The sequence below is a fragment of the Culex pipiens genome, chromosome 2 (genome assembly GCF_016801865.2).
Source record: "Culex pipiens pallens isolate TS chromosome 2, TS_CPP_V2, whole genome shotgun sequence".
Lineage (NCBI taxonomy): Eukaryota > Metazoa > Arthropoda > Insecta > Diptera > Culicidae > Culex > Culex pipiens.
Genome location: NC_068938.1, coordinates 83,246,420 through 83,259,117, shown reverse-complemented (window position 1 = coordinate 83,259,117; position 12,698 = coordinate 83,246,420). Strand labels below are relative to the sequence as shown.

Here is a 12,698-nt window from a genome sequence, read left to right as displayed (position 1 = left end):
CAACATTGGGGCAAAATGCACTACAACAACGGGGCAAAATGCACCACAACATGGGGCAAAATGCACCGGGTAAAATCAGTTTTCACTAGTCACCACTAGATGACACCGCTGTTTTTACTAAGGAGCTTCATAGCGGTGCATTTTGCCCCGACCACGCTTTTTGCAGAAAATTTAATTAAAAATTCATTTTTTGATGTTTTGGACTCATCTATCTACAGAATAATGAAGATTATGGCAAAAACTATTTACCTCAACACTTACAATATCAATAAAAGCTTTTAATATTGTCCAAAAATCATAATGAAAGTGCAAAGAAAATTAGATGAAAACACAACATTTTAAAGTTTTGCAAATAACTTGAGCTGTTTTTATACTGCGATGCTCAAATTTTTCCAGCATAGTTTAGCAATGTTAAGCTTCTAATTTCTATGATTTTTCCCCGGAAAATTCTTCCAAATACCGAGAAAAGCAGGGGGTGCATTTTGCCCCGGGGGTGCATATTACCCCCTCTCCCCCTATTTGCTGTGAATGGTAGATATTGTTCTAACGATTTTTAGATAAAAGCTAACTATTTTTTTAACTTCAATCAATCTCTTTAGATATCGAATCAAAACCATTTTGTTAGTTTTTCCATTAGTCTGTTGTTGAAAAATCTAATCAGTGGTTTTTTCCTCTATTTTCCAGTTATAAAATGTAGCCGTTGAGGCCAGCCAGCCACCCTTACAACGATGGAATCGAACATTTTCGACGTCGCCGATGACATGTCATTCCCCTGGTTGCCGGCGTACGCCGAGGCAATCGAACAGCAGCAGCAGCATCATCACCAGAACCAGCACCAACACCCGGTCAGCCCGCTGCTGTCCACCGGCGTCGCCACTTCGAGCCGAATGCTGGAGACCATCGTGGAGGAAACCTCTTCCGATGATGATGCCGGCGATGGATCGCGCAGCGGCAGCCGCAGCCGACAGTCCCGGCCGAGGACTTCGGAGGGGGAGTGCTGCCCGAACGGGTGGTCCCAGTACGACCAGGTGTGGAGTTCGGCCGGGTCGGACACGGGTTCGGTGATACGGGTTGATACGCCCTCTGGTGAGTGAGACTTGATTGTAAACAGTTGAAAAATGAATTAAAATTTGTCTTACTTTTAGACCAAGATGCCATGTCGGAACGAGACTTTATCTGCCCTCCAAAAAGAAGGAGGCAGGATCAGCATGATCGGGTAGACGGAACCTGTAGTAACAGCGAAAGCGCAAGCAGTAATAGCAGCAGCAATGAAGAGTTGTTCAACGGAGCAGGAAGTACTGGGGAGTTGACAGTCATTGTGACGGCTCCGCCGAACGTGGCGTTAACCACCAGCGGAGGATACTACGGAGGTATCGGAGGACTCAGGAAGGCCCGATACTGCGAACTTGATCAACAGCAGCAGCAGCAAAGTCTGGAAGTGAATGAATATTTCATGAGGAGACACAATGAACCGAGGTAGGTGGAGGCGCTTCTATTTTTGGGAGGTTGTTTAGATTAGTCAAATGATTTGGGATGATGTTACGATTTTTATTGATATTTTGTTCGTCGTGAAGAGATGGTACAGAATGATATCCAAATATTGAAGCAAAACATTTTATAAGCTGATCGATGAAAGCTTAAAAGATCATGCTTGAAAAACACACTTTTGATCCTTCAATTTACATGAACATTTGTGTTTTTTTTTAATCTAATGTACGACAAAACTGAATGGTATGGAAACATACTAAGTATTCAATTCACGAAAAGAAGTAGTTTTAAACAATTTTTAAAAAGTTTTAAAAATTATTTAACCATAATTATTTAACTAACTATACTTTTTCAAAAAGTTCTATCAATCAAGAAAAACTCATAGGACATAGAGGTTTTGAAAAAAAACTTACTAAATCTATCTATGTGGTTGGTGCCTTCCTCACTTTTTACTGAAAGATTCTCATAGATCTTTACAATTTAGGATTCGTGAGATCCTGCTTCAAAAAAATAAAATATTACTTAAGTGATCATCACTTGAGACAGGGTTGCCAGATCTTCAATGTTTTGGACTCATTGGAATCTTTTGATCTTTTGATTACCTATCCAACCATATACAACAAGGTGATATTTGGTAGGATTTCAGATCATTTATCTATCATCCGGATTTATGCGAAAGCACATTTTTATACATAACTTTTGAACTACTTATCGAAACTTAAATTGAGGTTTTGTAGCGCGCCTGTGTTTCAAATGAAGGTGGCGCCAAAATGAGGTTACTTGCCAAAAATCGTATTCCTTTCTGCTAGATTGAAGAACAAAATCACATGTCGCCACCTATGAACAAATAGCGTAAACCTGTTTTTTTTGAAAAAAAAAATGTGTTTTCATCAACTCAATCAACATTTTTTATTAAACTTATGCCAGATTCGGATGAGAAAAATTATTTCCAACAATTTGGTGTGCAACTTTCGAATATTTGTTTGATTTTTCTATGAGAAAACTGGAAATTTAGAAAAAAAGATAGTAATTTGGACTATTTGGCAAGAAAGTCTGTCAAAAATCAATGAAAATTGTTGAATATACGTTAACACATCTGTTATCAACTATATAACTGTTTATTTCTTTGATATATACGGGGAAACTCATTTTTTCGTGTTCCAAAACATGTGTTTTAAAGAATAAGTTCACAAATTTTTGCGCGCCCAAAAATTGATGTTCATTATTTTAAAGCAAAAAATTTTTCTCGTCTTTTGCAACTAGTTTCATTAGCCTTACTTCACATTTTTAAAGATTTTTATCTCCCTTTTCTTAATTTAAATTTTAAATCAAAAGTAGAAAATTATAGAATTTGTAACGAAATCAAATTTTTATACAAAATGAAAACAAAAAAAGTATTATTTTTTTCAACTTTCACTAATTGATCCACCCAAATAATCAATTGTCTTTAAAATTAAACATGATTCAGAAAAAATCAGTGAAGTTTTTAATAGTTGTTTTCAAAGCTTGACGTGCTTATTTTCCTTGTCGACACCAACCTACCTTTGGCGAGCTTTATGCTCGGACGGTGTCTGCACGGTCAACCAAGCTAAGGTTAACTAACCTTAATTTTGGTCTTTCGTCACCTCATTCTTATCCAAAATTTACTAAACTTTCCGAAAATTAACATTTAAAAGCATTAGGAGTGAAAACTTCATAAAATGGCCAAAATCATTTCCTTAAAAACAAAAAAACCTTTTTTGGTAAATTCTGATGACCTGTTATGTTTAAACTTGATTTCTTTACTTTTTTGATTAGGTTCTATAAACAAATGTAAGCATTGAGTGTATTGCGCTTACTCCAATGAATATTGACATTAGGTGTGAAAGAGATACACTCAATGTTTACATTTGTTTTAGGACCTAATATAAAAAAGTCCAGATTTTGTGTAAGCTGCTAAACTCTAAAAATGACTCCATAAAGTTACAAAACATACGGAATCATAAAATTTTATAAAAATGTTTTAAATGAAAAAAAAATCCCATTAAATGTCAGCTATTAAGCCTTAGTTTTTTTTTTGACTAAATTTACATTTTTGTAGGCTATCAAATTGGGTGTCCAATTTGGCACCAAAGTCCCTAAGACACCAAATTTCTATCTCCTCGCGGTTTCGAGCTATAAACTCTGAAAAACATATCTTACACCCAAAACTGGCAGCGCTAGTCCGAGAGAATGATGGTCTCGAGTCGAGAGAATAGTGGTACCATTCACGGACGCAGAGAACACAGCTGGAGATGGGCGATAGAACTATTCTCTCGAGGTTCATTTGCAAAAAAAGTTCATCCGTCAAACAAAAAACCAAAAGTGTCGACAACGGGAATCGAACCAGAGACCTTTGACAAACCAATCCAATGACTTAGCTGCCTCGGCCACCACAGCTTGGTGACCATGGAGAAGTCAGAAGTCGATGTATGACACTAGTTGGAGATTTATTGATTCAACTAACGAATGAACTCATTTGTTATGATGGTGTGAGTTGGTACCATTATTCTATCGATTTTGGCACTGAGCCCTCAAGAAATTTTGAGAGAACGATTATCTCGATTCTGAATTTTGGGTGTAGGAAAGAAATGTTGGACGTTACTGCTTTTTTGAACTTGTTTACCAAGAGCTGTAAATTTCCTGTACAATTTTATAGTACTTCGTCGAAATCAAAGGAATTTCAGGCCCTGAAAGTATTAACTTCACTTTGCATGCTGAATTTCGTTTAAAATGCTTTGCAAATAAATCTCGAGTTTTTTTTTAAAGGTCCAATAAACCAAATTTCCAGTTTTTGCTTTTTGGGTGTTTTTGAAACCGCCTTGAGTCAGGGGTATTAAAAAACACCCAAAAAGCAAAAAACTGAAAATTTGGTTTATTGGACCTTTTCAAAAAAAACTCCAGAAATGTAGTATTGAATAAAAAAATAAAATCCAAATCTTTCTAGTTGTACTGTCCAACCGTCCTCGAAAAATATTATTGAATGAAATAAAAGGCAAACTGAACGTTTTTTTTGAATACACAAATTTCAGAAAAAAAGCATTTCAGTGCTCCAAAAAGTTCCACTACCGCCTCACAGGTGGCAGCACTGCGATCTTATTCTCCTTCACACCATGCTTCACAGTGAATTCTCTCTTGAACATTACTCTCTTGATTTTTTCTCTCTCACAAACAACACAACTTTTCTCTCGCCATAACTTTATGCTACGTTCGTTTACGTTATGTTTCTTTCCCTTCTTTCTTTGACACACATTCCATATGCTGGCATTTCACAGGGGGGAGAGTCGCGACCTGGTCTTCCCGGTTCCGGATCATTCGAAGTCGTTAAGAAGGAAGTAAATGGCTTCTAGCTCCCATTCAGAGCCATAAAAATTGTGTTATTTTTACATTTTTGAGAATCTGGATCGCTTTTGAGGTAGCAGATTGGAAGACTTACAGGGATTTTAATGCAACATAAGCAATTGATGTTTTATGTACGAGAATGTTAGGGTGGTTCTTGTTTGAATTGTTCAAATTAAAAAAAAAGTTTTTTCCAAATCACCTGCCCAATCAAGCGGCCACTTATTAAACGCTCGATTACCGCGGTATCGCCCCCGAGGCAATTTCTGCCCACTTGAAACACCCAAAAATCTCGCATTACAATACGAATAGAAGAACAGATATCTTGATTGGATTAAGCCATAAATACAAAACAAGTATTTCCATGTAAGGCGATACCCCCGTAAATCAGGGGTGCGAGAGGCACTGACTGTCCGGCAAAGTCATAGTTTCCTCTCGAACGGACATAATCAGGTCGTTAAACCGTTGGAAAATAAAACAACATTGCTTATCGTTGGGTTTGGCCGAGTCTTTTGTTTTGTTTTTTTTTGTTTTGTTTGCTCGCTCTTCTTCTTTCTTTTGTTCTGTTGCTCGTGTGTTTTTGTTTATTTTCGGATGTAAGAGAAAGAAAGAGAACAACAAAAGACAAACATTTCAGCTTGTACAATATCTCAAAGAAATGTTTTGCACTTTTTTGTTGTTGAAAAAATATATAATTTCTATATTTTAGCTTTGGCCTTTTTCTTTAAATTTCTACCAATCGTTTTAGGCATTTATTAAATTTTAAGGTTTCTTCCCAAAACTAAGTTTTTAAAGTGTCCAACTGTAACGACACGCTCACACGTGTCTGTCTGGCACCGTAAAGTTCGCCATAATGCTGTAAACTTCACGTGTTACAGCGAAGAGAGACCACACTGGTAGCAACATGACACAATCGATACAAGATGGGCAACATAAAGTGAGCATAAAAGAGCTCCTTCACAAGACAAAAGCGGTACAACGCTCTCGCTCTCACAAGTTTGCAGTAACTGTCGGAGTGTGTGTGTTTGTGTCGACCAACATAAGCTACGATGACATTAATCGGGCATGTTTTTCGACGAAGTTTTTCACGAGGAATGTGTGAGAGGGAAGGAAGAAGGGGACCCGAAGTGAGCTGAAGAGCGGAATGCTCGTTAAATTGGAAATGTTTTTTTCTTTGAAGTACATGTTGGCACTGCCTGATAGTGACAGTGATGCCAGTTTGAGAAATAAAATGTATGCTAGTTTTTTTTATGCTTTTAATTTATTTTGAAGTCAGCTTTTTGTCCATATTTATTCACGGATGTGCGACAAAAGATTCATGAACATAAGGTCAAATGAAGAAAAAGTCGAAAAGGGACAAAAGGTCGAATGGACAAATCGTCGCAAGGACAAAAGATCGAATGTAAAAAAGTGACATTTTAAAAAATATTTATTTTCTGTTTCTTTAAAATATCCTATTCTTGATCGTCCTTAAAAAAAACTTGCGAGATTTTCCATGCTTCCAAAAACAGAAAATTTTTACTTGTTGTAATATTTTGTTGATTTTAACATTCTTCAAACATGAGTAAAAAAAAGTACTTTTAAAAAATAGTAGGACTTCTAAAATATTATGTATGTTCTTTTCTGTTATAAAAAAACAACCACTTCTTGATTGATTTATAATTGTTTTAGTTTTTCCAGTTTTTCAGTCTATGAATAGAAACTATTCCTGTAATATGTTTTGTCAGATTTTGTTTTCATTATTTCAAACATGAGCAGTTCTTTAAAAAAAATCTGGCTTCAAAAATATTAGTAAAGGGTTATTTTATATTGAATTTATTCAACCTATTCTTGATTTTTGTAATATTTTTGTAAGCTTTTCCATTCTTTTAAACATGAGCAGTTCTCTGAAAAATCTGGTTTCCGAGATGTAACTTTTTATTTAATTGTTAAAAACCAGACTATTTTTGATTGTCCTGATTTTTCGTATGGGTTTTCCAATTTTTTCAATTATGAGCAGATTTTTAAGTTCTATTTCCAATTTTTTTCAGTTTTTTTTTTCAATCGTTAGAAAGAACCTATTCTTTTAGCCATTTTTGAAGTTTTTCTTTTCTTTCAAACATTGTAAAATGTTATACTAACATGCTATCATTTCCAATAAATTATGAATTACATGGGCTGTTTTTTTAAAGATATTTTAAACTTCTAAAATAATTTCAACTTTCGACCTTTTGTTCCTATGACATTTTGTCCATTCAACTTTAATTCATCTGACCTTTGGTCATATTTTCATTATTCAAATCACAAATTGAATTCTTGAACCTTATTCAAAATTTTCAAGTTTAAAAAACTGAAAAACGGAAGTAAAAATTACTACAATCATAGAGTACTACGATATTTTGTACTAAAGATAGCTCGAAAATAATTGGTCCGATTTTCAGGGTTATTTAAAGTAATTTTGATGAAATTTTCCAATTTCTCAATAAAAAATTAAAAATACTGTAGAAATATTAATTTCATGCAAAACAATAGGTTCCAAATCTCGGTTTATACTTTTTAATAATGCCAAAATTATTAGGTTCTGATTGTTTATTTTTTGCATCTTTTGAGTCATAGTGCATGCTGGTGCAAAATCTGGTACCAGATAGTCTTCTTAAACAAAAACTGTAATTGTTGAAAAATATCAAAAGTTTGAAAAAAAAAATATTCCAAATTCAAATTGCAACCGAAAAATACTTTAACGTTTTGGAGTTACAGTCAATTTAAGTTCAGGATTTTCGTAATTTGAACACTTTTCGAATCAAACATTTTTGAACATCTTATAAAATTTCAATTTTGAATTGAGATTTTGAAAATTACAAAATTAGTTGTAATTTTTAACAATATCTCGGAAACAATTGGTTCTAATTTCATTGTTTCAAACAAAATAGAGCTTTTGTAAAATTTTCTAATTTTTAAAAAAATAATTGAAAAAATTAAAATCAGACATAACTATTGAAAGGGTCTACAAATCCAGAGTTTTTTTTGAAAAGGTCCATTTTTAGCTTTTTGGGTGTATTTTAATATCCCAGGCTCAAGGCGGTTTTTAAAACATCCAAGAAGCAAAATTTAGAAATTTTGTTTATTGGAACATTTCAAAAAAAAACTCTTTAAATGAATAATTTTCTTCATTTCATATTTTAGGTCACATTTTCAAATTTGGATATGATTCTTACTGCATTCTTAGTGGAAAAAAAATCCGAGCATTTCACAAAAATTTCAATTTTGTGGAAATTGAACTAAAAGAACTAATGATGTAAATTTCTTTTTTTACATTCTTTTGACTGTTGAGGAATGTATGGACAAAGTTTCATCCAACTAGAAAAAAAAACAAATTAAAAAATCAAGAAAAAATTTGCAAAATCTAGAGAACTACTCTCAAAATAAATTTTAGGGACCGTTGATCGGATTTCGGAACATTGAGATATCAACTTGTAATTATTTAAACGTTTTTTTCTCTGCATGAGAGTTTTAACTCTCATTTTTAATCAATGTAAACATTTGAAAAAAAAAACATTTGAAACATTTCTTTAAATTGTTTCATCTTTTTTACAAAACTAACTCTTAACAGAATATTGTACACATTATTCTCATACGTATCAATTGTTTAGCAAAACAAATTTTTAATTTTTAGAATTGTGCAAAAAAGATAACGAAAAAAACTCCCTTTTTCTTATTAATGGTTTTATACAATCGAAATAAAATCGATCACCGAATTCGTTTAATACAATATAACTTTTGAAAAATGAATTTGCAAAAGGCAAGAAAACTTATCAATCAATAAAAATTGGGCTTACGCTGATACAAATCCTGTTAGCGTATCCGGTAATTCCATGTTTTTGATTTCGAGAACACTGAAATAATTTTAAAATCATCAACATTTTTCTCGATTTCGCTGCAAAAATTTTCAAATCGATAACATTATTGTTTGAAATCGAAAAAAAATGACGGTTTTGGAAACATTTCCATGTTGTCGAGTTCAACAACACAGAAATACCGGATTAGCTAACAGGATTTTTATCCATGTAGGAAAGCTGAATTCAAGTACTCTTTAGCCCCTTTCTCTAGAGAGAATGATTCTAGAAGAGCTTTAAAAATATGTTTTCATTTAATTTAAATATATTTGAAAAGCTATTAATATGATTAATCTTTATTTCAATACAAAAATATATTGTTTTTTTTTTAAGAAAACTTAAAAAAAACATGACATCCCCACTCCTTCAATTCGACTAAATATAGCAAATTAGCAAACTGCTGCCTCACTCTGCCAATGGATCGGTGAAGCTCTAACGACACGTATAGACGACGACGACGGTGCGTGATTAAAATACGTAAACAGATCTTCTATCCGCCCTCACCAATCCACGCGGTGCCTTATATTAGTCCGGAATGTCTCGATACCCTTGACAGTTCCTGATAAAGCGCGCAGGGAACCCACCAAAGTGACACTCAATTTGAACCTCCATTTGGTCCGAACTCTTACTTCTAAGGGTTCCCTTCCACCTTTGCTCAAGTTTTGAAGTTCGATTGGACTTTTTAACGACCTGGTTGGACGGTCGTTTCCTGTCCGAAGCTATTTGGGTCATTGCGAACGCCGCTGGAGCGGTGAACCTAACCTCAAAAGTGTTTTAAAGAGTGAGGCACTTTACAAAGTCAAGTGTAAACAAATTTGTTCCGTTTTCGACGTGCTCTACTACAAATTGAGACTGAGGAATGCTATTTGGGTTGGGGGATGTAAGTTGGATCTAGCTGAGATTCACGTTGCTACCAAATGCGCCCAAAATTGGTACAATTAGGTCGAAAATAGGTCCAACTGCCCTAATTAAGCATTCTACAAGCTAAAAAGTCGGCAAAAAATCCAGAACCTGCTTGAAGCTGTGAATGATTGTCGGCCTTAGTCGTAGTCGTAAGGAAGGCAGTATGTGAAGAGAGTACTAAAATGCGCATTAACATTTTCCAATACCAAAGTTGATTTCATTTTGGCGTGTGGGGCACTAATGCGGGGGAGTATTAATCTGTGTTAAGTGTGTTGTTCACACATACACTTATCACGGCGATCAGTGAGGGGAGAATTCTTTGCTAAGTAGAACACAGTAGCAGCTGTACACAGTGAGTGTTGGGAGGTAGGGGAAATATGCCCATTTTAATCACTCTAAGCCGTTCGACCAATTCTCATCACTTTTGCCGTTTTCCGCTATTAAATCAATATTTCAGATGTATCAACAATGGAGAGTTTCTTGCTCACTTTTGTTTGAGCTATCTATTACTTTGGAACAGTCAAAAACACTTTATTAAAGCTGTAATTCATGATCAAAGTGCTGATAGGCCGATAATAGAAATAGGCTGAGAAAGGGTATAGTTCCCCTATGTGCCTAGAACGAATCTTGATCTTTATTGATATACAGTGAGTCAAATATTTGTCCGTACCCCCCCGTACGGAAAATGTTTGTGTTATAAAAGTACATAAAATTCGACTAAAGTGCCATGTTTTATACATCAATCGACGCGGCAGAATGTCCTCTTTAAGACACTGTCATTGGATTTGCAAAAAACTTTTGAGCAATTCTCTACGAAATCGGTCTTTTTTCTTCAATTTTAATTTTTGTATTTTTTAATCCGGCTGAAACTTTTTTGGTGCCTTCGGTATGCCCAAAGAAGCCATTTTGCATCATTAGTTTGTCCATATAATTTTCCATACAAATTCGGCAGCTGTCCATACAAAAATGATGTATGAAAATTCAAAAATCTGTATCTTTTGAAGGAATTTTTTGATCGATTTGGTGTCTTCGGCAAAGTTGTAGGTATGGATACGGACTACACTGGAAAAAATAATACACGGTAAAAAAAATTTGGTGATTTTTTTATTTAACTTTTTATCACTAAAACTTGATTTACAAAAAAACACTATTTTTAATTTTTTTTATTTTTTGATATGTTTTAGAAGACATAAAATGCCAACTTTTCAGAAATTTCCAGGTTGTGCAAAAAATCACTGACCGAGTTATGAATTTTTTAATCAATACTGATTTTTTCAAAAAATCGAAATTTTGGTCGTAAAAATTTTTCAACTTCATTTTTCGATGTAAAATCAAATTTGCAATCAAAAAGTACTTTACTAAAATTTTGATAAAGTGCACCGTTTTCAAGTTATAGCCATATTTAAGTGACTTTTTTGAAAATAGTCGCAGTTTTTCATTTTTTTAAATTAGTGCACATGTTTGCCCAGTTTTGAAAAAAATATTTTTGAAAAGCTGAGAAAATTCTCTATATTTTGCTTATTCGGACTATGTTGATACGACCTTTAGTGCTGAGATATTGCAATGCAAAGGTTTAAAAACAGGAAAATTGATGTTTTCTAAGTTTCACCCAAACAACCCACCATTTTCTATCGTCAATATCTCAGCAACTAATGGTCCGATTTTCAATGTTAATATATGAAACAATTGTGAAATTTTCCGATCTTTTCGAAAAAAATATTTTTGGAATTTTCAAATCAAGACAAACATTTTAAAAGGGCGTAATATTGAATGTTTGGCCTTTGTGAAATGTTAGTCTTGATTTGAAAATTCCAAAAATATTTTTTTCGAAGAGATCGGAAAATTTCACAAATGTTTCATATATTAACATTGAAAATCGGACCATTAGTTGCTGAGATATTGACGATAGAAAATGGTGGGTTGTTTGGGTGAAACTTAGAAAACATCAATTTTCCTGTTTTTAAACCTTTGCATTGCAATATCTCAGCAACTAAAGGTCGTATCAACAAAGTCCAAATAAGCAAAATATAGAGAATTTTCTCAGCTTTTCAAAAATATTTTTTTCAAAACTGGGCAAACATGTGCACTAATTTAAAAAAATGAAAAACTGCGACTATTTTCAAAAAAGTCACTTAAATATGGCTATAACTTGAAAACGGTGCACTTTATCAAAAGTTCACTAAAGTAATTTTTGATTGCAAATTTGATTTTACATCGAAAAATGAAGTTGAAAAATTTTTACGACCAAAATTTCGATTTTTTGAAAAAATCAGTATTGATTAAAAAATTCATAACTCGGTCAGTGATTTTTTGCACAACCTGGAAATTTCTGAAAAGTTGGCATTTTATGCCTTCTAAAACATATCAAAAAATAAAAAAAATTAAAAATAGTGTTTTTTTGTAAATCAAGTTTTAGTGATAAAAAGTTAAATAAAAAAATCACCAAATTTTTTTTACCGTGTATTATTTTTTTCCAGTGTAGTCCGTATCCATACCTACAACTTTGCCGAAGACACCAAATCGATCAAAAAATTCCTTCAAAAGATACAGATTTTTGAATTTTCATACATCATTTTTGTATGGACAGCTGCCGAATTTGTATGGAAAATTATATGGACAAACTAATGATGCAAAATGGCTTCTTTGGGCATACCGAAGGCACCAAAAAAGTTTCAGTCGGATTAAAAAATACAAAAAAAATCGAATGACCGAAATCCTAGAGAACTGCTCTTTTTCTTAAAAAATACAAAAATAGTTTACTGAAAAAAGTCAAAAAAAGAGGTCAAATAATTGTCCGTACCCCTAATAAAAGTACAAAATCTGATCGATTTAAGTGAATTCATTTATGAAATGTTGTTTCTGTGTCAAATACTAGTACCTCTTGCCAGTTTGTGACAACTTTGAACTTCTGATAACTTTGTTAAGTTATTTTATATTAAAAATTGGATTAAATTTAGTTTTTTTATGTAAAACTTATCAAAATATTAGTTTATAAACAACTATTTTTATAAAATTGCTATTTTATGTTGTAAGAGTCTCTATTTAACAAGTTTTAACAATATTTGTTCGAAATATATA

General features: G+C 33.3%; 1 protein-coding gene across 3 annotated transcripts in view; it reads left to right on the top strand.

The window, feature by feature from the left end:
• The window catches only part of LOC120422610 (uncharacterized), a 280,146-nt gene that overhangs the window by 64,033 nt on the left and 203,415 nt on the right, over nt 1-12,698 (top strand). For all 3 annotated transcript variants that reach the window (XM_039586100.2, XM_039586101.2, XM_039586102.2), the window contains 2 exons: nt 685-1,086; nt 1,146-1,476. In XM_039586100.2, the coding sequence (XP_039442034.1) occupies nt 729-1,086; nt 1,146-1,476 (689 nt within the window). In that variant the 5' untranslated portion in view covers nt 685-728. The remainder of the gene's footprint in view (nt 1-684; nt 1,087-1,145; nt 1,477-12,698) is intronic.